The 26840-nt window shown below is 38.4% G+C and overlaps 1 protein-coding gene across 29 annotated transcripts in view; it reads left to right on the top strand.

Annotated features, from left to right (window-relative positions):
* KDM4C (lysine demethylase 4C) overlaps positions 1–26840 on the top strand; it is a 405440-nt gene that overhangs the window by 169835 nt on the left and 208765 nt on the right. The window contains exon 9 of one of the 29 annotated variants that reach the window (XM_055578116.1): positions 6472–6759. The exons of 27 other annotated variants lie outside the window; for them this stretch is intronic. In XM_055578116.1, coding sequence (XP_055434091.1) covers positions 6472–6516 — 45 coding nt within the window. In that variant the 3' untranslated portion in view covers positions 6517–6759. Of the gene's footprint in view, positions 1–4886; positions 6150–6471; positions 6760–26840 lie in introns of those variants that run through there. One more of the 29 variants, XM_055578117.1, reaches the window with a different exon arrangement.

Here is a 26840-nt window from a genome sequence, read left to right as displayed (position 1 = left end):
GTGGAGGATTCGTAACATAAGTCAGGGCGCTGCTATGTAGGAGAATACAGTTGGCCCTCCTTGTCTGCGGCTTCAGCATCCATGGGTTCAACTAACTACGGATCAAAAATATTTGGAAAAAGAATCCAGAAATTTCCAAACGCAAAACTTGAATTTGCTGGGCATTTACATTGTGTTAGGTATTATTAGTAATCTAGACATGGTTTAAACTATATAGGAGGATGTATGTAAGTTATATGTAAGTACTTTTAAAAAAATACCCCATTTTTAAAAAGGGACTTGGCACTTCTGTGAATTTTGATACCCGTGGTGTTGGAGGTGGGATGGGGTTCCTGGAAGAAGAGAGTACAGTGGAGACTGAGAGATGACTGTACTGTGGAACTGTTGTAAAAGAAGCACCAGATGCGATATTATTCTAGTGACATAAGTGCGTTTGTAAAGGTGAATGCAAGAAAACCACATTAAGTGGTTATATAGTTCTCACCAGGTATTTACTGTTTTCCTCATGGTATTTTTTTGTCACTTTTCATCATTACTCCAGTGAGTTTTAACTTTGCAGTTGGGGTGGGGAGGCCCAACACATATTTTTTAAAGGTTTTACTTCTTGAGAAGGACTAGTGCTTGCATTTTTATGTGATTTTTTTTTTTTTTTTACAAATGGCTGAAGATATGACTATGTAATATGTAATGAAATTTAACATGTTATCTGAGCCATTTTCATGATTAATTGATACTTTTCTATTTTAGATGTTACAAAGTTCCTTGCCAACTTTTCTCTGTAAAATAGCTGGACTTGGCAATAGATCTTTTTTGTTCATTTCAGCACATTTTGTGAATGGATATTTATTATGAAAAGCATCAAGCATCTTCCTTTCACTAAGAAAACCAGAGAGTTCTCACTCGATTGAGCTGATGGCTTATAATAGTCTGTTTATTTAATCACTTTTGCTTGCTCAGTAACTTTGATCCACAATGGAGTAAAGGCTCTCCCAGGCTTTATTTTTTGAAGATAAAATTGAAAGATTTCAACATGATTTATTCTGCTTTGACCTGTGGTTTGAATTAACTTGGCTGTTTGCATTCATTTTTAAGAGAAACAGTTAATCCTTCCAAAACAATAATCTAATCAGCTCCTTTGTTTTTCAAATTGCTCTGGAGACAGTCCTAAGCTGCCTAGATTACAAAGCTTTCTTTTATTAGAGTATGAAATACAAAATTGACTTTGATAGCTCATTTGGAAAACTGTATTTAAAAGAGTAACATTTTGTTTCAAATAAGTCTCACTGTACCATGTTATACAAACATTTCCCCAATTCATGCTGACCTTTTCCTGCTGATCCTCAGGTATGAATAGTGAGCTTTGAGAGAACTAAGGATTTTTTTTCCCCAAGTGCTGTTACGGAATTAATTCTGGGTGATAGTAGTAAATACATTGATTTTCCTAATGTTCTACTATCTCATTGGGTATCACATCACATACTTTCAAGTGTAGTTGTTGGGGTGTCAGTAAACAAGATTTCCCAGAGAGGCTGTCTGCGCTCTTTCACTCCATTCTCAAGTATTACCTTTTATTCTGTATCCACATTGACGGACCAGGCAGTACCCCTTCTCACTGAACCTCTCTACCCTTCCATCCTTTCATTGTCTAGCAGTTTTGATCCTGTGTATCTTTCAGTATCTGCTTCAACTCACATGAGCCCCTTTCCCCATGAAGTATGACTTGTTCCTGGGACTGTTTGAGTATGTACAGTAATTGGTTATATAAATGCCTTTGTTGTTCGTTAGTTTTTATGCTCTTAGAAGAATGGGGCTGTGCTTTTATTTATCTCTGGGCTTTCTTAGAATCCTGCAGAATTCCTTCACATATAAGCCCTCAATGTTTGTTATATTAAGTACAATTAAAGATTTTATGTGATAATGAACTATTCTGGTAGCCACACTTACCAAGTAAGTTAGACAAAATGCACAGGACATGATCTTCACCCTTCTTTTCAGAAGCATTTAGCCTGGGGTCCAAGGAGAGACCTTAGTGTTTTGTGAAACCTATAAAATTCTATGAAAAATCCTTTTATAGCTCCTATGTATATTTTTTCTAAAGTTTAGATTCATAGCTTTTTATCTGATTGTAAACAGTAACTTTTACCAGGTTAAGAACAGCTACTTTAAATGATTTAGACTTCAAAGTAATTTCTCAAAAGCACATGAGCCCCAAAAGGAGAATCAAAGCCAGAAATTCTTGTTAGGTAGTTCATTCAAAATCTCATATATATTCTCCGTATTTCATAGATTTTAGAACTTGGAAAAAATCAGAAAATTCTTACTCAGTTCAATTTGAGGTTAAGTAAAGTTGATCAGGAACAGAATATGGCAGCTTAAGAATTGAAGGCTGAATTCTGGTTCAAAAAGAAGGAAGCTGAAAATTTTCCAAGTTCCCAGTTTTGAAAATCATCGTGATCATGCCATTAACTACAAACTGGTCACACTTCCTTTCCAGGAGACATACTTGATAAGGCTGCAGCACATATTCCATGCAAACATGCCAGCATGTCATCTCCAAATATGGGAAAGCCAAAAGTTTACCTGAATCCAAGTCAAGGAATAAAATTACGTTACTTCCATCTCTGGTAACTCCAGAGGCATCAGGGAATTTCTCTTGAGAGAATGGGAACTCTTGGTTAATGTGAGCAATGATATACTCATGGTGGTTCAGCACTTGATCAGTGGGCCTCCCGTTTATTAACAGGTGAGTGTAGTTTAAAGGAGTTTAAAGGGCACAGTGCTGATAACTGGATGGTCAAAGGGTCTGGACTTCTAGTGTAGAGCTTATGTCTGGGTGCCTCTCTATGTTTTAGCAGAAATTCTAGTGGGTTGAAAGGAGTGGATACAGCTTTAAGGGGATAATATTTGGATCAGTGTTGTGTCCAAACATCATTGATTACAAGAGCAATCAATCATTAGGTGGGATAAAGCATCTATGTGCAGCTGTCCTTGTCAGTAGGTTTTTGCTGTTCATTTCGAATGGAGACAAAGCTATTTTGTTTGGCTATTTTGTTCCTTGCCCTTGGTTCACTCTTTCTTTCTCATGGAGGGCAGTGGACCACAGGGACCTTACCTGGTGGCTCAGTGGTAAAGAATCTGCCTGCCAGCGCAGGAGATGTTGATTTGATCCCTGGTCGGGAAGTCCCCTGGAGATGGAAATGGCAACACACTCCAGTATTCTTACCTGGGAAATCTCATGCACAGAGGAGCCTGGCAGGCTACAGTCCATGAGATTGCAAAGAGCTGGACACAACTTAGTGACTAAACAAAAGCACTGGACCATGACTCAGGCCCACGGAGCCAGTGTAATGGCTTCTTCTCCAGAAGCTGAGCAGGAATTCCTTGACTTGGGTTCAGGTAAACTTTTGGCTTTCCCATATTTGGAGATGACATGCTGGCATGTTTGCATGGAATATGTGCTGCAGCCTTATCAAGTATGCCTCCTGGAAAGGAAGTGTGACCAGTTTGTAGTTAATGGCATGATCACGATGATTTTCAAAACTGGGAACTTGGAAAATTTTCAGCTTCCTTCTTTTTGATTTGTGAAATAGTTACAATCTTTTGGCTTTCCACATTTACCTTACCAGTCAGTAACAAGTCAGTTAACTCAGTTGTAGAGAAAAATACTGTTTTTATATCAAAGTGTCTCATAATTTGATGTATTAACTTTAATTTCCATGGAAAGTCATTAGCCTCAAGTGGCATATATGGCTACATTATTGTCTAATACAAAATTAGTCTCAGTCTTTATGGCATGACTAAAAGAGCACATGGCAGCCAGTTGCCTGTAGCTCAGGTTGGAATAGACCAGAGCTGTGATGCTAAAGCTGAAACTCCAGTACTTTGGCCACCTCATGCGAAGAGTTGACTCATTGGAAAAGACTTTGATGCTGGGAGGGATTGGGGGCAAGAGGAGAGGGGACAACAGAGGATGAGATGGCTGGATGGCATCACTGACTCGATGGACGTGAGTCTGAGTGAACTCTGGGAGTTGGTGATGGACAGGGAGGCCTGGCGTGCTGTGATTCATGGGGTCGCAAAGAGTCGGACACGACTGAGCGACTGATCTGATCTGATCTGATCTGTACCACCTCACCTCTCTCTGTGCCTCATTTCTAGAGCCTTCTTTAGTTCTTTCAGAAATGGCGATGTAGGAGCTGATAACTCCCTGTCTCTTGATTATGTGTTGACCGCCCACTCAAAGTCAGTGCCACCTCATCTGTTTCTCTGAAACACCATTTTTTTTTCCAAGTCGAGGGTTGGCAACCTGTGACCTCCTGTCATTTTTGTGATGCAGTTGTGTTGGAACACAGCCATACTCATTTGTTTGTGTATTGCCTATGGCTGCTTTTGTATTACAGTGGCAGACTTGAGCAGTGTGACCAAGATCATATGGTTTACAGAGCTTAAAATAGTTACTACCTGGAATTTTTCAGAAAATGATGGCTGTCCCCTTCTCTGTATGATCCGGCTGGGTTCAAATCTTGCATATTCAGATGTTGTCTGCATAGCTCAGGTAAAGAACCTGCTGACCTGCTTTATGCTTACTGGTAGCAGGGCATGCTTAGCGGTATCCTGTTAGTTGGCCTAAGAATCCAACTGGGCTCTGTAGTGCTCTGTAGCAGTGTTCCTCGTCTAGCCACAGCCTTTCCCAGCACAGTCAAGCTTGGCTGTGTTTCTGAAAAGGTATCTTAAGGGTCAGGCTGTTTTGAGGGCCACTTCCTCACCATGAACTTTGCACTCTCACATTTGCTTAAGACAGAGAAGGGACCTGCTGGCTTTGCTGACTCATTTCGCCTTGAGGCTGATCAGCATGACACATAACTCTTGTTTGTGATATTTTTCAGGCTGCAGAGTACAGAGGTAGAAAATAATGGCCTTGGCACAAGGCCTTTTATTTGTACTACCCTGCAGACACGTGTGCAATTCTCCCTGGCACACAGCTGCTGAGGAAGATTATACTCCACCTGATGCCACCCGTCATCACCTTTGATACTTGTTTCTATCATAAATCCGTTACTGTGTTTTATAATAAACCTACCGTTCATTTTCTTTACCAAATGAGTACTTGGAAGACTGAAGTCTGTGTCTTAGCTTTCATGGAGGTTTTTGCCATTTGCCTCTCCATTCATCGTTGAAACCTTTCTTAGGGGACTTTATTCCCTCCAAGCAAAAGAGAGCTGCATTATGGCCCATTCAGAGCTGGTAAAAACCATAATGAAATAAGAGGAAACTTTTTTCCTTGGTGGTAATGGTACCCATGTAGCAATGGTAGTCATGTCATCAAAGAATGTTTGTGGATGTTGATCCCACCACCAAATAAGAGATGAAACACAGAGACTGTCGGTTCTCAAAAGGGTGTACCATTCCATTTTTCTGTGCACTGTTCCCTCCTGGAAGGATGGTGTTTGCAGAGGATCCCTGTCATGCACGCCTCTGTGCCCCAGTGTTCAGTCTCACAAACTGCGCTGTGGTGTGGTGGGTGTTGTCTAACAGAGATACAACTTTATTGTCTGTGCAGTGGAACCAGGAGTGGGCAGGGCCCCTGTTACAGAGGTGACATGTCATGCAAGGCAGGGTGATGACAGGGTGCTGTGTGCTCCTGTTTGGAGTCAGAGCTCGGCCTCCACAATGGCTCCACTATTTATTAGCTACATTACCTTGTACAAACCACCTAGCCCTTCTCACACGTTCATCTATAGTAAAATGCATACAATCAGTATATATGTTCATGGTGGCAATAATAAAAAAGTACTATCATCAGAAACTTACAGAATCTATGTTCTGGGTCACAGAGATGTTGGATTGTGTAACTTTCAATTATATCACTCATTCTAGGAAAAGAGAACAGTTGTAAACACACAAGCATTAGTGGCATTCAGCTAATCCTGATTTGCAACCACCGTTTGGGCCTTTTCTTTATCAAAGTAGCGCCATTGGGTTTCTTTTTACTTGTTTGTAGTTTTCTTTTCATTGTAGGGCAAAGCATGGTTTTCCATCTGAGTGTTTCCAAAACTGATTCATAATGCTTTCCTTACCCTGTCAGGTCCACAATCTTGTCAGATGATGAACAATAACAAGAAAATAACTAGAAAAAAAAACAAATAAAAGTGTGTTTTTAGTAGAAACCAATTATTGTGACAGCAGTCATGGACAAATAATAATATTGCTCTGAGTAAGAAATCATTATTTCTTTTCTTGATTGGTTCAGCTATGAAGTTTAGGATACATTTGCCTTCCTCCATGTGTAAGTTTATGAAAACATTATGTTTGTAGGAGAGAGGAAATGATAGGGGTTTAGTAGAAGGTTTTGTAGAGTCCCAAAGGGAAATCATAGGATCCCTCTGATGCCTTGCTTTCAAAGCCTAGAGCCTGGAATAAAACATTTAGAGTCATTCTCATACTTTCTCTTCCCTTTCTTGAGATATCCAGGAATGCAAAGACCAGATGAGTGAGTTTGATATAGTCCTACCCTAAGGTCTTTCTCTAAGAGAAGAAAGTGAGACAAGATCTGGGGAGCCCCAAGCTTTCTTCCTGGTTTTACAGTCCTTTAAAATATTCTCCTGTCTTGGACTGTTCCTCCTGATGTAAGACATCAGGACACAGACAGAGGACAGGGTGTTGGTTGCCTCTTCTTTCTTCAAAATGTTGGTCTGTTTGCTTGCATCATTGTCATTTTCTTTTGGATTTTAGGCTATAATGTCTGTCAGGGGCTTTTGGAGAATATGTCATGTATTGTTATTTTTTAACTTTTCCTTGTCTAATAAATGTTAAGTGTTATGACTATAATTTGCCTGTGGTTACCATAGCACAGTTGAACCTGATGTCGCATCTCTACTTTGAACAACTTGAAAAACCATTTGGTGTTTTTTTTTTTTTTTTTAATACTGGTCAGATTTACTGAGGATGTATGCAGCTACTATCGTTCTTTAGATTTGTTTCAATTTATGAGTTTCTATTATAGTCCGTAAGACAAGCCCAGAGAGTGTATGTGATGTGTGATTTATAGCTATGGTATGTTAATTCTGTGAAATTGTAGTCAAGTTATGCTTTACGAATTATGATGGCACTTATAAGTTGTTTACATGAAACAACAGGATAGATATGTGTCTTCCTTTGAATAGTAATAAAAAGAAATGCCTGTCAACTTAATTTATCACCAGACATGTTCATATTTAAAGCCCTTTATAGTGAAATAAAAGCTTGACCTAAAGATTATGGTTACTGCAGACCTGACAGCAGCTGAGACTGTGGCATAAAATACTGTAAGGACCTCAACTGCCATAATAAAAGCTGGGAGCTCATGTGAAAAGCTGTGACAGGAGGTGAATGTTCTTGGATAGAGAAACGATTAAAGTAATCCTTCCAGTCGGAGATTTGAAAGGTCATTTGGTTCGAGTCCCAGGAGGTCCCCATCAGGTCCAGAGCTTCCCTGCCGCTCCCCCACCCCCACCCCCAACCTCTCTGTTTCAGGGCAGAACTGCAGACCTGACATTCTCACAGATGCTCACTGTCTCATTCTACACCTTTCTGAGGCAGTAGAGGAAGAAAAAATGCCAGAAGGTCTTTAAAGAGTTCCATAGGGTGAAAGTTAGCTTTAGATTCACATTGACATGCATTTTCATGTACACAGGAGTTCATTTGTCCCATACTTCGGTGCCTGCCTGGTGCCCAGCAGCAGGGTGAAGCCGAATGATGCAGGCGCCATTCTCACATAGCTTAGACTTGTGCATGGTTTCTTGTGCAGGATTTTGAGTATTACCTTACAAATTTATCACCTAGTATTTATTATTAATGACATACTAGGTCTAGCTATTGAAAGTTATCCACCTACTTTTCATAAGAGATAGAAGTGATTGTACAAACTGTCAGCAAAACCGTAAAGTTTCCTTTTCCATAAGAAATCACATTTTAACTATTATCAGAAAGAATGTAACATTTATAGATAGCATAATTCATTGTTATTTCATTAACTGTCTTCTCATATCTTAAACTGTTACTTAAGTTAAAAGTTATAGTAGTGATGTTCATCGTTAGAATTCAAACTTGCAGTTGTAATGTGCAAAGATTTGTGTCCCTCTCAAACCAAAATAAAAATAAAAACCAGTAACCTCTTTGGTGGTATTTCACATTGTTATTTTTTGTTATTTGTTCACTGCCATAGTTATTTTTCCATGTAATTGCTTTTCCCACATAGAAATTGCCATCATTTTATGCTTTTTGCCCTACTGGCCCATACTGTTTGAAGGATATTGTAGATGCAGTATTTGTCCAGTACTGAATGCATGCATTAATAGGAAATATGAAATACTCATTCTCTCAAGTTCATTTTATAAATCATTATAAATCATAACCAACCTACAGGCTAGGTTTTGTTTGCTAATATTCACTTAGTTAATATACTTATGTCTGTGTGGTGGGGAACTGTGGGAGTCATGGTGGGATACATGATAAGCGCAGGTAGCTCCATGGGGTATGATTTTGAAGAAAATGAAATAAATTGATGAAAACAAGAATAGGACTGATGGTGATTAAATGTCTTGGACCCAGTAAACACTCAGCTGAACCTGCATCGACTGTCTCTGAATTAGAGGCCTTTACATCATAGCATAAGCTCCTTTCCTATGGCACTGTTTGCTCCAGTTAGAAGTGTTACCCACCAAACTTCATTCTACTCGCCTGATCGCAGTAAAACCAATCTAGTGATGCCAGTTTGTGGTGAAGAGAAGTGTAACGTTTACTGCAGGGTGCTAAGTCAGGAGTCCAGATGGCTAATGTTCAAAAAGCCAGAACTCCCCCATGGCTTTCAGGGCAAGGTTCTTGAAGACAGGGTGAGAGAAGGGGAATGTGAGCTATGTGATCAACTTGTGGACATTCTTCTGACTGGCTGGTGGTGAGGTGATCCAGAGGCAACATCATCAACATTCTAGTTCCAGCTGGTCTGGAGTCTATGTGCCTGTGGGCAGCTTACAGTCAACCTCTTCTGGTAGGGGTTTCAGTATCTGCAAAACAACTCAAAGGATATGGCTACAGATGTTATCTGTAGTTCTTGAGGAGGAACTAAATGTCTTTAAATTTGTGTAATGGCTAAACTGTCTTGACTGTTGTCCTTTCCACGTTTTTCTCACTTCTCTAATTTATTCTTTGGAACTTGGGAAAGACCTGAGAGCTAAAATTTTTGTGCAAACAAGAGACAGGTGGAGGATGGAATGTTGTAGGAGTGCGGGTGAGGGGGTGGAGGGGTGGAGCAATGGGGGGTGGATAGGGGAGGTCTGTCGCAGGAAATCTCCATAGAGTCCTGCACAGTTAGAGAAGTAAAGTTTGTATCTAATGCATTTGAAGACCGGATGTTGATAACCCATTCAGTTTTCTTGTTTTAGAAATACAAACTGACCTTTGGGTACCAAACCTAAGTTCAGATGATTTAAGGATAATAGAGATTTTTCAACTTTTGTGGTAATCACGTAGACAATATGAAGCCTTCTTTTTTAAGAGGTGTGGTTTCTTTTTTAAACGAAGTATGTACAATTATCACTTTAATTGGTCTGATTTTATTAAAGGAAAACGATGTACTGTAAATGCTTTTAGTATTTACATTTTTGCATAATAAATCTTTGATAGTCAGCATGAGAGATTCAGTAAAATAAGATGATTATTTCTTTGTTCCATTAAACGGGGGGGGGGTGGGAAGAAGGACACCAACTTAAACAACTACCTCAGCCCTGACATAGATTTATTTCTATTTCAGTGAATCCTCTGGGCATTAGCATTGTACTGTGTACACAGAAATAGATAATGTGAAAATTTTAATTTATCCATTTCTTCTTAAAATCTGGTGTAATATTTTCATTACTGAAAACAAGGAAGAGCTCAGTATCAAGAATCAGTTACTTACATTTTCCTAATTCACTGTACATATAAGAGACTTGCAGAACTAAAATGTGAAATCCCAGACCACTTAAATATTTTACAGGATACAAGTAGCCTTTAATAGACACTGTTTTCCTAGCATTGTCTTGAAATTAATTAGTAATGGTGTGTGGAACCGGGCTGTTTGGGTTTGAATCTTGACTTCACTAAAGACCTTGGGCAGACTAAACTTTGTGCGTTGGTTTTCTCATTAGTTAAATGGGCAAAATAAGTGTGCCAACCTCGTGCTTAGAACAGTGCCCGACACTCTGCAAGTGCCAAATAAGTAAATGTAGACAAATGCTTTTTTTTTTAGTGTTAATTTATTGTTGAAAATATATCTAAAGACACATTTTTTCTTTCAGTTTATTAATTCATGCAAAAAGTATTTATTGACTCCTGCCCCCTCAGCCCCTTGGTGGAAAGGCGCAGTTTTAAGCAAGATAAACATGATCTTTGTCCTCTTACAAATAAGACTTAGAGACTTTAGAGACTGACTTTTATAAAATAATTACACAACTAATTACTTAATTATGATGTCATTTGTGTCACATATTCAGGGTGTGGAGTTATTTTGTAGTAAGGGGAACTGACCTAGTCTGTGTGCGATTAAGGTGAAATAGGAAGGATGTTACCGACATTAAGTATGCTTGGTTATAGCTGGAGAATGAGACTGTTTCTAGTATGGGCAGCAGTCTATGGGGAGATTGATAATGTAACATAGGAATAACAGTAAGAGCAAAATGATAAAACCAGAGTTGATAAAGGTGTTTTCATTGTGTCTTAAATTCGTAAGATCTGCTCTTTCCCGTTAGGTGCCCTGTTGTCTGTCGTCCTGCACGTTCTTCAGAGCTGCATCCTCTTTTCTGCCTCTCAGTCTTTCTTGCTGGCTCGACTCCCCCCTCCCCCAAGCAGAGTCTGTACATTCTTATTTCATGGTGCTGCCATCATCCTGCTGTTTCTTGCTCTCACTTTTTCAGCTATTCCTAGGTCAGCTACTTACTCCTCAGTCCCAAAGAGTATTTGAATGTTTGAAAAATGGGTAAAAAGAAGCTTCTTTTGCAATCTGTTGGAGCTAATGTAGACTCTTTGGACAGCAAGAACATAAATCTGATGGTATTTTATTGACTGAGGAAGTCTTAGTTTTTTGCTTATGACCTAAGAAATACTCTAGTTCAGAATTTTTTTTTTTATTCCTGGTCATTGAAGGACTAGCTTAAGTTAACTGCTGCTTGCATTATTCTTCTAAATGGTTTTTTTTTTTTTTTTTTTTTTTTTAATATCTATCTACATTTATGGGGCTTCCTTGGTGGCTCAGTGGTTAAAAAAAAAAAAACCGCCTGCCAGCACAGGAGATGTGGGTTTGATCCCTAAATCATTCCCCTGGAGAAGGAAGTGGCAACCCACTCCAGTATTTTTGTCTGGAAAATCCTGTGACAGAGGCCACAGTCCATGGGGTTGCAAAAGAGTCAGATATAACTTAGCAACTGAACAACAACAATCCACATTTTTTAATCTTTTGATCTTTGTTTCTTGAATGACAAATCTTAGAAAAATGGGGATTTTTAAGAGACTTCTTTATATGGTTTGTTTCTCCATTACTGCATCTTAGGAATTATTTTAATGAGTGCTTATTAATGGGAAATAAAAGAAAAAGGTGGTTCTGACTGTGTAAGCATAGGAATATGTGAACTTCATTAAAGGCAATTTGCAGGGAAATACTTAAAACCACATAGCAGTTTCATGTTTCTTTTTTGGTGGAATGGGGAGGATGGAGGTGGAGAAATAAACCAAGAGTCTAAAGGCACAGAGTACCATAGCTTCTCTAGTTGGAGTTTGTAAATAGAGAATAGGTTGAATTTAGGCAATCCAAATCTGAGAGTAAAAAGGCATCCACACTAGGCTTTTAATCTGCCAGCTTTGAGATCTTCATGGGTTTTGAAGTCTTTAAATTAGGTGCTAAAATAGCCATACTTCAAGGAGCAATAAGGCAAATTGTATAATCATTATTCCAAAAGTTGGAATGATGGTGTAGGCATACATAGTATAATTTAGTTACAATGTGTGATACTGTTCCTACTGTATAAACATATTAACTTATTCTTTCCTCCTGCTGCTGCTGCTGCTGCTGCGTCGCTTCAGTCTGTGCGACCCCATAGACGGCAGCCCACCAGGCTCCCCCGTCCCTGGGATTCTCCAGGCAAGAACACCTATCTATATACTCAACCAAGTTGTAGTTGAAAAAGAAACAATTCTTGTACCACTGCTGGTAGTTGACAATAGCTCTTTGATAGTAGTTTTTATTCTGCTGTAGAAATTATCCTTGAACTGAAAAAAAAAGTCCACAATACAGTGTCTAGTCATTAAACACTATCATATTTGTGAACAGCCTCTTCCAACCAGTTTTACATTTCTTAACAGATATGTGTTATAGCTGAACTCTGGTAAAGTGAGGGTAATTGATGACTAAGTGTTATTTATTTCTAGAATGCAGGTGTACTACTCAGGTTTCTACAGAGCCAATAGAATATATATATATATATATATATATATATATAAACTTATTATAAGCAATTGGCTCCAATTAATGGAAGCTGAAGTGCCCCAGGATCTGTAGTCAGCAATCTGGACACCCAAGGAGAGCTGTTGCTTTTGCTCTAGTGCAGAGGCAGTACAAAACCCGTGTCCTAGCTCATCAGGCAAGCAGGAAGAGTTTCCTCTCCTTTGTTCTATTCAGGCTTTCCACTGATTGGACTGAGCCTGCCCGCATTAGGGACAGTAGTCTGCTTTATTCATTGGTAGTGATTCAGATGGTCATTTTATCATAGAAACACCCTCACAGACACACCCAGAATAATGTTTGACCAAATATCTGGGCATCCCATGGCCAAATCAAGTTGATACGTGAAGGCAACTGTCACAAGTAATTTTGGTTTAACGTTTAAAAATCAATCAGTTTAATCCACCACATTAACAGAATAAAAGAGAAAATATTATTTTACTAAATATAGAAAAAACAACACTTATTTCAGATAAAAATGCTCAGAGGGAACTTTGTCAATAAAGTAAGTTTAAGAAACCCATAGTGAATATCAAATAGCGTGGTGAAATATTAAACAGTTCCTCCCTAAGATTTTATGCAAAATGAGAGCTTTCATTCTTAACCACTGCTGTTTGTTACTTCACTGAAGACTCTGGCCTCTGAAATAAGTCAAGAAAAAGAAGTCAGGGGTATGAAGAATAGAAAAGAAGTAAAACTTCGTAGATGATTGTTTATGAAGACTGTATCTACATGAAGATCTAGATATTCTTCAATAGAGGAGAAGAGAGAACCCAAAATATACCCACACTTACATGGCATTTAATTTTTGTCAGTTGAATCAAAGTGATCCAGTGGGGTAGAAAAGGAGTCTTCTATATTTGTGTGTGGGGGCGAAATGAACCTTGAACCTCACCACATAAAAATGCTAATTCAAGATGGATTCTAAACCTGAAAGACTGAAATATGAAGCATTTGGAAGAAAGTACAGGAGAATATCTTTATAACTTGGAGATAGCAAAAGGTTCCTTAAGTCATAGAAAGCAATGATTATAAAAGACAAATATTGATGAGTTAGACTTCATTAAAGTTAAAAACCTCCACTCAGTAAAAGACATCATTAAAAAGACACCAGTCAGGAGAAACATATATATGTTGCAAAACATAAATCTGAAAAATGACTGGTATCTGGGATGTGTAAAGAACTGGGACAACTCAATAACAAAACAAAACTATCTCAATAAAGAGTGGGCCAAAAATGTAACAGACTCTTGGCGAAGGGAAGATATATAAAATTAAAGCATGTTCATCATGAATGTACAGTTAATAGTTTTGCTCCTCATAGGAGCTAGGCTGCAACACTGTTAAAGGACAGGAGGAGCGAATGGTTGTGTAGGGAAGCTTTGTGCCCCAGTGTTCCACAGCCCGGGCCTGGTCCTGCTGCTTTTCCAGCAGTCTGCTGCTGAAGTCTTTTCTGCCTTGTAATTTCTGCACGTCTCCTTAATATCAGAACCAAGTCAGAACTCTTTTGGCATAGGACAGCTTCATACAGGGAAGCAATTAGAAGGACTGGGATGGTGGGGAGCATCAGTGGTCTGTATTCTGTAGTCTACATAAAGTCTTGTTTTTAGGAGCACTGATATGGATGATAAAAAGATAGAGGCTCAAGTCATCATTCTATCAGTTAATTAATTCATGACCTTTGGCAGATTATTGATTCTCTGTATCTTACGTTAGTGAAGTGAAGTGAAGTTGCTCAGTCGTGTCTGACTCTTTGTGACCCCATGGACTGTAGCCTACCAGGTTCCACCGTCCATGGGATTTTCCAGGCAAGAATACTGGAGTGGGTTGCCATTTAAAACAGGGATATTAATAGTTTCTCATAGGGCTGTGAAGATTGAGTAAGATAATACAAGCTCTGATGCAGTGAGAAGATGCTTTGCATTTAGCACTATGCCTGGCACATAGTAAGCACACAGTAAGTGAGAGATGTTTGCTATTATGACCGTCAACTTGAATTCTTTTTAATGATAATCAATTAAAACCTTTTTTAAAAAAACAAGAAATGGTATTTAAGATGTCTTATATGTAAGAACTTAGGAGACTAGACAAAATGAAAAAAATACCACAAGTAACTTGCCCTTGGACACAGGAAGCCATGTGTACCATTGCTGTATTTAACTGATCATGCTGTTGGTGAGACGGTTCTTCCTGCTGGATCCATTGTAGGAATTTCATGCTGTGTTCAGTCAGGCCTTCTCAGGGTCAGGACCTCTGGTCTGTGATTGACAAGATTCTCGGATGTTGCTATTTGCCAAGTGATAATTAAGTTAAACTGTTCCATTAAAAATATAAAAGGAAAGTAGTTGAATATTAAAAAAGAAAGGAAAAAAATTACACATTTACTTTGAACTTCTGGAAGAAGTCGAGAGTAAAATTTCTTTTTTAAATTTGGTATTCCAATAACCTTTGCAGTTCAATACCAATAAATTAGTATTATCTTTTGACATATGTCATTCATTTTCAGGCAGCTAGTAATTTTATATCTTTATGGTTACAGGCTGCCTTATTTCTGATGTTTTATTATTAGATCTTTATTTTATTATTATTTATCTTTATTATTAGATATGAGTATTAGTGAAGTTTTATTTTAGACTAGGCTTTTAAAATAACATATTTTACATTAGGTTTTAAAAATTTTACATTGGTCCTGGAACATTGGAATATGTAACTTCTGTTGGTTTAACAATACTTAATTGCTGTTTTGGTGTTTCTTGACGACCTAAATCAAATACCTTATGATTATACAGTGGAAGTGAGAAGTAGATTTAAGGGCCTAGATCTGATAAATAGAGTGCCTGATGAACTATGGACTGAGGTTTGTGACATTGTAAAGGAGACAGGGATCAAGACCATCCCCATGGAAAAGAAATGCAAAAAAGCAAAATGGCTGTCTGGGGAGGCCTTACAAATAGCTGTGAAAAGAAGAGAAGCAAAAAGCAAAGGAGAAAAGGAACGATATAAGCATCTGAATGCAGAGTTCCAAAGAATAGCAAGAAGAGATAAGAAAGCCTTCCTCAGGGATCAATGCAAGGAAATAGAGGAAAACAACATTTGGGAAAAACTAGAGATCTCTTCAAGAAAATTAGAGCTACCAAGGGAACATTTCATGCAAAGATGGGCTCAATAAAGGACAGAAATGGTATGGACCTAACAGAAGCAGAAGATATTAAGAAGAGATGGCAAGAATATACAGAAGAACTGTACAAAAAAGATCTTCACGACCCAGATAATCACGATGGTGTGATCACTGACCTAGAGCCAGACATCCTGGAATGTGAAGTCAAGTGGGCCTTAGAAAGCATCACTACGAACAAAGCTAATGGAGGTGATGGAATTCCAGTTGAGCTATTTCAAATCCTGAAAGATGATGCTGTGAAAGTGCTGCACTCAATATGCCAGCAAGTTTGGAAAACTCAGCAGTGGCCACAGGACTGGAAAAGGTCAGTTTTCATTCCAATCCCAAAGAAAGCCAATGCCAAAGAATGCTCAAACTACTACACAATTGCACTCATCTCACACGCTAGTAAAGTAATGCTCAAAATTCTCCAAGCCAGGCTTCAGCAATATGTGAACCGTGAACTTCCTGATGTTCCAGCTGGTTTTAGAAAAGGCAGAGGAACGAGAGATCAAATTGCCAACATCTGCTGGATCATGGAAAAAGCAAGAGAGTTCCAGAAAAGCATCTATTTCTGCTTTATTGACTATGCCAAAGCCTTTGACTGTGTGGACCACAATAAACTGTGGAAAATTCTGAAAGAGATGGGAATACCAGACCACCTGATCTGCCTCTTGAGAAATTTGTATGCAGGTCAGGAAGCAACAGTTAGAACTGGACATGGAACAACAGACTGGTTCCAAATAGGAAAAGGAGCATGTCAAGGCTGTATATTGTCACCCTGCTTATTTAACTTCTATGCAGAGTACATCATGAGAAACGCTGGGCTGGAAGAAGCACAAGCTGGAATCAAGATTGCCGGGAGAAATATCAATAACCTCAGGTATGCAGATGACACCGCCCTTATGGCAGAAAGTGAAGAGGAACTAAAAAGCCTCTTGATGAAAGTGAAAGAGGAGAGTGAACAAGTTGGCTTAAAGCTCAACATTCAGAAAACGAAGATCATGGCATCCAGTCCCACCAATTCATGGGAAATAGATGGGGAAACAGTGGAAACAGTGTCAGACTTTGTTTTTCTGGGCCCCAAAATCACTGCAGATGGTGACTGCATCCATGAAATTAAAAGACGCTTCCTCCTTGGAAGGAAAGTTATGACCAACCTAGATAGCATATTCAAAAGCAGAGGCATTACTTTGCCAACAAAGGTTCGTATAGTCAAGGCTATGGTTTTTCCTGTGGTCATGTATGGATATGAGAATTGGACTGTGAAAAAGGCTGAGCGCCGAAGAATTGATGCTTTTGAAGTGTGGTGTTGGAGAAGACTCTTGAGAGTCCCTTGGACTGCAAGGAGATCCAACTAGTCCATTCTGAAGGAAATCAGCCCTGGGATTTCTTTGGAAGGAATGATGCTAAAGCTGAAACGCCAGTACTTTGGCCACCTCATGCGAAGAGTTGACTCATTGGAAAAGACTCTGATGCTGGGAGGGATTGGGAGCAAGAGGAGAAGGGGACGACAGAGGATGAGATGGCTGGATGGCATCACTGACTCGATGGACATGAGTCTGGGTGAACTCCGGGAGTTGGTGATGGACAGGGAGGCCTGGCGTGCTGCGATTCATGGGGTCGCAAAGAGTCGGACACGACTGAGCGACTGAACTGAACTGAACTGATGTTACGGAGACAGAAATGTATTTATACAAGTATAAACTTTTCCTGTTGAAGGCTCTTTTGCAAATTGTGACTGGCATTTAAAATCTTAACTGGTTTTAATAGCCATCTGGATTCAAGTCTCCAGATTAAAAACATGGGGCTAATTTATCTGTTTATCCCTTAGGCCTGATATTCTAAACATGCTAATTGACCTTAATTGTTTTGAACATATGTCAAAGTGGGAATTTGAACTAGTCTTCTCCTCTGGCAAGTTCTTATATATATATAATGTTCTGTACTAATTTTCTTGTTAATTTGATTTTTATGATTTGTTTCTGGCTCATAGTATATGTCTGTCCTACTTGATAATTCATGTCATTTCATTCTGACTGTAAAATCATTTTCTTGTAAGTCAAATTATTAATGCTCTGGTTTCAACTGTAAATACATTTCCAGTAACAATCTAGAAAAGAAGATTCAAAAATTCTTCCTATGCTCATAAGTAATTTTTACTTTTCTTCTGACTGTATCATGTATTTAGTTAAGTATGTGTATTCTGTCTTAAGATAGTATCAATGAGTCAGCATTCTCAAAAATTATAGCCTTCCACCTCCTTTTGGTGCAGAAAGAAAAATAGACTGCCTCCTTGATGTGTATCTCCAGACATCTGTCTGATTCCTCTTACCACACTTTCTTCTATCTGGTTCTTCTATCATACTTGACTTCCTTCTGAGACTTTTGTTTTCCATGTTGTAGCATAGACGACTGTTGGCTTTTCTAGGCTAATAGACTAGGACCAAGTCCTGGGAGTGAGTCCTCTCGGCCTACCTGGGTCACATGCCCATCCCTGACCCGGTCACTGTTGTCTTTGGAATGAAATGTTTGATTGGCTAGTCCAGCCTCACGTAAAACACAAGGCCTGGGCCTGGGAGAGAATTGTTTTCAGAATTCTTTTTAGTCAGAAAACATCCCAGTGAAGAAAAGTCTTAGGAGTGCATCATGCAACAAAAATATAGTGGTTTAATTCTGCTACGTCAATTTCAATAAAATATTTTGAACAAACTAATAAATAGTAAATTATAAATAAAAACAGTCCTATTCAGTTCCATAAAACTTAACCAATGTTGAGAATTGCAAACTTTTCCCAGATTTCTGCCCTCTCTCATATAGCTGCTTATTTATGAAGTTTGGTCACCGTAGTCATACCTCTTTGCTCATATTAGACATCAGAATGTTTGTAGCATGAATGGTGTCATAACTTGTTGCTCTGACATTATTGTAGGAGCACAAGCATTGGATTGAGAATAGATGTAATTTAATATTTGATTACAGGACTGGGCCTTCTGTTAGTTTTCTTTTCCATATATGTTTCACAGAGAGGGAAAATAAAAACCTTTGGCGGGATAGGCTTCATGATTTTGCACTTGAAAGGGAAATCTTGCCAATTACAATCTTGGGCCAGAGATTGTATAGATCAGGTGGTCTATTTGTAGCAGAATGGATTTCCCAAAGAGGATAGTGGGAAGCCATTTTCAACTTATTTTTTAGTTTTTGGACAAAGTAAAAAGGCAAAGGATGAGCAGATATAGTATGTGAAAGTTATTTATTGCTATAAAAATTCCTCTCTGACCGTTACCTTGTCTACCGGAAGACCTCAGCAGTAGTTCTTGGAATGCAAAATGGACCAAAACTGAAGTGATGAGTGTTGTTTTTAACTCTGCTGTCCCTAGGGTTTTACCTTCCTCCTCCATTTAGTCAGATCACTCCAACCCCATGAGGTTTTCCCATTTTGATATAAAGGATCACTGCTCCAGCTTGTGTTTATTAACTAGTGAAGGAAGAACATTCCTGATTTTTTATTTCTTGACAATTGATGGATTGTAGTAGGCAATCACATCTGAGGAAATAAGTGAAACTAAAACCCTGAAATTTATTATTACACATATGGCTGCTGCTGCTGCTTCTGCTGCTGGTAAGTCGCTTCAGTCGTGTCCGACCCTGTGGGAACCATAGACGGCAGCCCACCAGGCTCCTCTGTCCCTGGGATTCTCCAGGCAAGAATACTGGAGTAGGTTGCCATTTCCTTCTCCAATGCATGAATGCATGCTAAGTTGCTTCAGTCATGTCCGACTCTGTGCGACCCCACGGACAGCAGCCCACCAGGCTCCTCTGTCCATGGAATTCCCTAGGCAAGAATACTGGAATGGGTTGCCATTTCCTTCTCCCCACATCTGGATGAGTGATCTTTATTCTGATTATTGTGTAAGTTGTATAAGTAGGGGATAGGGGGCTGTTTGTTTTTGTTTTTTTTTGGCACCAGAAGCATTATTTGACGGAAGTGTTTTAAAGTGGTCTTGATTAGTTGGCAGGATTTGAAGCTGATATTGGCTATATTTATGATTACTTTCTGGACTCAGTCCAGTTTGAATTTAAATACATTAAAAGTGTACGTGAATGTGAGGGAATGTAGATCATTAAAATTGCATTTATTATGTAGCCTTTTTTTTTTTAATGTCTAGACTGATTTATGAGTTTCTTTAGAATAGAAATAGAGCATGTCCTACCCAATCACTTTCTATATTTTATTCAGTGGACCCATTGCCCCTGGGTTAGTGTAAGACTTCTTTTGTCCAGAGCTTGTTAATGGTTGTTACAACAATGACAGTTCTACATTTTATTTGTAATAACTAAATTCTTAGCAAGTTGTAGTTTGTACCTAGGTGTCATTTGCTAGACACACAAAAAAGCATTCCTTAATGTTTGCAACATGTTTCCATTAATTAAAGCAGAATCCCCATATTTGCCAATGAAAGACGTTGAGGTCTTCTAATCAAAGGTTTTACATAGTGAAAGTTGGGCTTCCCTTGTGGCTCAACTGGTAAAGAATCTGCCTGCAATGCGGGAAACCTGGGTTCGATCCATGGGTTGGGAAGATCCCCTGGAGAAGGGAAAGGCTACCCACTCCGGTATTCTGGCCTACAGAATTTCATGGATTGCATAGTCCATGGGTTTGCATGGGGTCCATGGGGTCTTCTGATCAAAGGTTCTGCATAATGATCAAGTAACTCAGTTTTTAAATAAATTATGTAAATAGAAATAAAGCAAGTGAACAAATCAAATATAAAGGTCAACATTGGGGCAGGAGGAGAAGGGGACGACAGAGGATGAGATGGCTGGATGGCATCACTGACTCGATGGACGTGACTCTGAGTGAACTCCGGGAGTTGGTGATGGACAGGGAGGCCTGGTGTGCTGCGATTCATGGGGTCGCAAAGAGTTGGACATGACTGAGCGACTGAACTGAACTGAATTGAACTGAAGGTCAACATTAGATTATATTTTCATTTTCATCTGACTTTACAGGCAATATTCTAGTGTTTTGTAGTAATTCAGTTAGTATTTATGGAGCACGTGCTATGTGTTGGTAAAACAGATATGAGCCCTGTCCTAACAGAATGTAGGTTCTAGGGCAGGAAATAGACATTAACCAAGTAGACATATAAACATATGACTAAAATTTTTATAAGTGACTTGAAAGAAAAGAACCAGGTGCTCGGGATGAAACACTTTTGGTTTGGATAAATATAGAGAGATCAAGAGTTGAGAGAGAGAAATTGCGTGTTAAGAAAGGGATTCATCTGTTTATGGATATTTCTACTCCAAGTATAGGGCTTTAGTCCAAGCAGCCTTCTCATGCCATGCCCACTTCTAGTTGTGCCCACCACCTCCATCCCCAGAGCTGTCCCCAAAATCAGATTTAAGGAACTGGATCTGTCTCTCACATGTGTATGTCCATTATATGTAGATAAAGCATATATGTATAATCACATATAACCTGTTTTATCCACCTATAGGGTGTATTTTCCCATATCTCTAAATGCTTTCCCATAAGTTATACCATGCATTTTTAAAGCAATAGTCTATTGTTTTTAGAAATTTTTTTTTATATTTTTTAGATCTTTGATAAACACTGCCAAGATGAACATTCTTAAATATAAGCTAGTACTTTAAGTAATAATTTATTTTCTTAGGATAATTTCCCAGTTAATTTACTGGCACAGATTATTCATATTTTAAAAGGTTTATTACATATTTAAAAGTTCTGTGTTGCTAAGTTTTTAGCTTGATTTATTCTTAACATGTCACAGATTGATTTAATGCAGCTTCATTTTTGCTATTTTGAGTCTAAAGTCAAGCAACTAATAGTAACAGTCATGGAAGTTAGTTCTGCATGTTGGATCCTTGTTGGCCTTAAACTGATATAAATCCGTTTTCCCCATCTTAATTTCTTAGAATAATAATGAATCCTCTTATAGCAAATGTTTTTCCATTGATTTCCCTATTTACGGTCTTCTAAATTTGGCCAGAGAGAAATTGAAGAAATACTTAAAAAATGCATGGTGTGTTTTTTCTATCTTCTATTTGTTTTTCTATTGGTTCATATAGAATATATATCTACATTTTTCCCTTGCTTTAAATCATTTCACAAAATTAATAACAGAGAAAAGATAGTAGCCGTGCCAGACATATTCTCACACTTGAGTGGGAATGCAGGAATTGCAGGACAAAATGAATCTGAGACGCTGCATTATTTACTTATAGTGCTGTGGGGTTTTCTAAGGAAGTGTTGCTGAAAAGCTGTCTGTTGTTAATCAATTCAAAAACTTATTTCCTCAAAATTGTTTTTCTTTTATTATGTAATGTTAAATTTCTGACCATATTGTTAGTATTAGAAAGCCTGAAATAAATTATACTTCTTCCTAAAGGCATTGATTTTTTTGATCTAGTTAGCTTTCATCCGGTTGTCTCTTGTTTTAGGAATAGTGCCAGAAGATTTTTTATGTGGCAAGAGATGTGTGATCAGATTGCCATGAGTGTGGGATACTGTTTATGACGGGACTGTTAAATAAATAAAAGTTTTATTTTTTCCTAAAAATAGATTAAAAATTCAGTATGGCATATAAAATTTAAAATATGGTAACCTAGAATTTATTTGAAAAATAGAAAGTTATTTTTGTTTCTGTCAAGTAAGAGCACCCTTAATATATATAGTCAGCTCTCTGAATCCTTGGGTTCTACATCTGTGGGTTCAACCAACTGTGAATTAAAAAACTTAGGAAAAAAAATTCTATAAGTTTCTTTTTTGGCAACTATTTATATATTGTTTTAGGTATTATAAGTAATCTACAAATAATTTAAAGTGTGTGGGAAGATGTGCATAGGTTATGTGCAAATACTACCCCATTTTATACCAGTGACTTGAGCATCTATACATTTTGGTATCTGAGGGCAGTCCTGGAGCCAGTCCACCAAGGATACTGAGGGACAATGAAACTACAGTGCTTCCATCCTGGGGATTACGTTATGCATACTTGGCTGTTTCATTGATATTTTTCCTAATTTGCTCCTGTCTTTCCCCTTTAGAAAAATGATACTACTTTTGAAATCATATTTCCTACATTGGTGTTAGTGTTTGAACTGTACAAAAAAAAGATGGAAGAGGGTTAGAGGTTGTTGCCTTCATCTGCAGTTCCTCAGAAGTGAAGAGGTGAACATCTCCAGCACGAGTCAGATGCTTTTTTACCATGGCTAGTAGTCTATCATGAAACCTGGGAAATGGCTAATTTCACATTCAGCCCCTTGAATTACTCAGTGTGTTCCCGTGAGCTTAGTAGTTGCTCAGCAGATGGGAAGTTGAAAATACCAGAGATGATGGTTGGTAAGATATTGAATCTTACATCACTTGAAACCTTTTTCCCACTCACTGTCCTTGAGACTAGCCTCCCTGGTGGTGCTAGTGGTAAAGAATCCAGGAGATGTAAGAGATGTAGGTTTGATCCCTCGGTCAGGAAGATCCCCTGGAGGAAGGAATGGCAACCCACTCCAGTATTTTTGCCTGGAAAATTCCACGGACAGATAAGCGTGCTGGGTGACAGTCCATTGGGTCACAAAGAGTTGGACGTGACTGAAGTGACTTAGCACTCATGCATTCTTATGACATCTTGCAAGTCACTTAGTGTTTTTGTGCCTCAGTTTTTCATGTATGAATTATGATGATTGGAGTGGAAGATTTATTTACTGAGGTTCATTCCAGGTGCTGGGTGAACTTTGTCTCCAATTAGTCATTAAAAATATTTGAAATATTCAAAAGTCAGTGTATCTGAACATCATAGAAGGAGTATCTGTTTTATACTTCCATGTCATTTCTGTTGGCTCTCTCAAATATGATTTTATAGACTCTTAGGAGCAAATCTTTATATTCATAAAATACTTAGATCCCTAAGACTTTGCAAAGCCCTATTTTTATCTCATCTTGCCCACATTTATCTCCCATATAAAGTGTGACATACAATGCATGAATTCAGAACAAAGTAATTTCATCTCTTCCCCAATACTAAAGAGTTCAGTTTCATGCTGTGTTTTACATGGCACAGTGAAAGTGGATTGTTTAATATCTGCAACTCTGCACTTCCTTAACCTTTCTATGTAAGTGTTGAGAAACAGAGATTCTAAAAATAATTCCTACAGAATTTTTGAGAGACCCCTGGAGCAAGCTATTTGAATCCATTTCCCTTCTTTCTATATAGTTTTTCTTTGTTTGAGCAGTGTTCCCATGGGTCAGGAAGATAGAGTTTCTATCCCTATACCTTAAATTGCTTTATAATTGCCTTACTTTATGAGGGAGACATATCCTGGCATGGTGAAGCTTGAAAATATTCAGAAGAAATTAATCTGAACCTATTAAAAGCAGATGGAGAAGAGGAAACATATTTAGGAAAGTTGTTAGCTAGACTGGATATATACTGTGTTAACACAGCATGATGTCATGCATAAAAAGCAAAAATAATGGGACCCAGGCATTTGTTCTCAACTGTAATTTCAACTTGGTTATGGGTCATAGAAAAAGAAGTTTAGAATGGAAAAATATGGCCTACATTTAAATTAAAAACCATTTAAAATGTGTTAAATATGGTTTGGTTTTGAATATCCACAGTAGATTGGTTAAGAGTATGGGAGTTTTTCTAGACTGGAATCTGGTAAGCATCGTATTACTTGTTAGTAGTTTGACATTGGGCGCATTGAATGCTCTGAGCCTCTGTTTCCTCATGTATTTATAAAAGATTATTTATTCAAAAAATATTTTTAGGTGCCTGTAATTGGACTGCAAGGAGATCCAACCAGTCCATTCTAAAGGAGATCAACCCTGGGTGTTCATTGGAAGGACTGATGTTGAAGCTGAAACTCCAGTACTTTGGCCACCTCATGTGAAGAGTTGACTCATTGGAAAAGACTCTGATGCTGGGAGGGATTGGGGGCAGGAGGAGAAGGGGACGACAGAAGATTAGATGGCTGGATGGCATCACCAACTCGATGGGTGTGAGTTTGAGTGAACTCCGGGAGATGGTGATGGACAGGGAGGCCTGGTGTGCTGCGATTCATGGGGTGGCAAAGAGTCCGACACGACTGAGCGACTGAACTGACCTGAACTGAACTGAATCCTTTAGGCACCAAGAATGTACTTTTTGGAAAGACGCAATGTATATTTTCATGATTTAAAATAGAGTGGAAGAGGAAGGTCAGATATGGCAAAGGTATCTGAAACAGTTCACAATGGTCGCAAAGAGTCGGACACAACTGAGCGACTGAACTGAACTGAAAGTGAGAATAAGAAATTCAGTTCTAGTATCCTACTTTCTTACTATTGACTATGATTATCTTTTTGGCCTTTAAGGGTATTTTAGAGCTACTTTCTTCGCCATGTCCTTGAAAACAGAACATTTAGACTTTTTCTCTGGGTGTGTTTCCTAGGATTCCCAGAGCCTATAAGTGTTTTGTAGTTTGACAAAATCAGAGTTCTGGGAATTCTGCAGACCAGTCTGGGGAAAACAAGGAATGTTCAGGTCTCCTGCAGCACTTGCTTCATTAATGGATATAAGGACAAAGGAAATGACCTTTGCACTATTTTTATACTGGGTTTGCTGATTAATATTGATCTCAAAGTTATTTCTTTTCTCTCACTGCTCAGTCAGTATAAATGTAATTATATAGTTTACTTTTCATGTGATCTGGTGAAATGGCCTATTACTTGTCTTTGACTAATATTAAATGAAATGTTACTCAGAAAATCAAAATCAAAGTGCTGTTCAAATATTACATTTATCTTCAGTTCAGTTCAGCCGCTCAGTCGTGTCCGACTCTTTGCCAACCCATGAATCACAGCATGCCAGGCCTCCCTGTCCATCACCAACTCCCGGAGTTCATCTTCATGTCCATCAAGCCGGTGATGCCATCCAGCCATCTCATCCTCTGTCGTCCCCTTCTTCTCCTGCCCCCAATCCCTCCCAGCATCAGGGTCTTTTCCAATGAGTCAACTCTTCACATGAGGTGGCCAAAGTATTGGAGTTTCAGCTTCAACATCAGTCCTTCCAATGAACACCCAGGACTGATCTCCTTTAGGAAGGACTGGTTGAATCTCCTTGCAGTCCAAGGGACTCTTAAGAGTCTTCTCCAATACCACAGTTCAAAAGCATCAATTCTTCATCACTCAGCTTTCTTCGCAGTCCAACTCTTACATCCATTAATGACCACTGGAAAAACCATAGCCTTGACTAGACAGATCTTTGTTGGCAAAGTAATATCTCAGCTTTTTAATATGCTATCTATCTTTTATCTTAATTAATTCTAAATATTTAAACATTTTCTTATATTGAAATAATAAATTATAAAGTAATTATAATTTTCTCCCAAAATTATTTGTGAAAAGGGTACATGTATAAATGAGCAATGAGTGAATAAGTGTAGAGATGAAATAAATCCGTATTATAATGGATATTACATATGACCAAGGGGAGAAGCCCATTTGGGTATATAGTGATGGGTGCCTAAAGATGTTCCATAGATAGAAACTGGCAGGAGGCCTTTTCTGTTCTACTCTTACATTGGTTTTATGCATTTTTTTTCTTAAGCTCATTTGAAGAATGAGCTCAAGAATCATGTGGCTCTACTATCTTTGAAAATCTTTTCTGTAAAATATAAGTGTTTGAGTCCAGACTTAAACTTTAAAACATTACATTGCTTTTCAACAGCATTTTGAGTCTCTCTTAGTTTTTTTGCAGGGAAGAGAGTTGGGGAGATCATAATCATAATCTTTTTTAAAGAGCTCAAGTTGATCCAAGTGTGTTAACACACTTAAAAATTTTTGAACCCCCTGTGAGAGAACATTTTTATGTGAGAGAGATGATGCAAAGCTCAAGGCTTACCTGCTTTTACTCAGCTAATAAACAGAAGAGCTGTAGTCAGTTTCAACAAGTAGAGCAGCGTGGCTACTTCTTATCCATTATATTAAACATAGTTGTATTCATTAATCAGGTGGAATAATCACCAGTGTGAACTTTTTAAATACCTGATTTCTTTAGCTTAGCATAATGTATATTATTGCTAAGTCACTTCAGTCGTGTCCAACTCTGTGTGACCCCATAGACGGCAGCCCACCAGACTCCGCCATCCCTGGGATTCTCCAGGCAA

This window comes from Bubalus kerabau, chromosome 4, assembly GCF_029407905.1.
Source record: "Bubalus kerabau isolate K-KA32 ecotype Philippines breed swamp buffalo chromosome 4, PCC_UOA_SB_1v2, whole genome shotgun sequence".
Taxonomy (NCBI): domain Eukaryota; kingdom Metazoa; phylum Chordata; class Mammalia; order Artiodactyla; family Bovidae; genus Bubalus; species Bubalus kerabau.
Note: the sequence above shows the minus strand (reverse complement) of the source record. Positions and strands in the feature narration are given on the sequence as shown.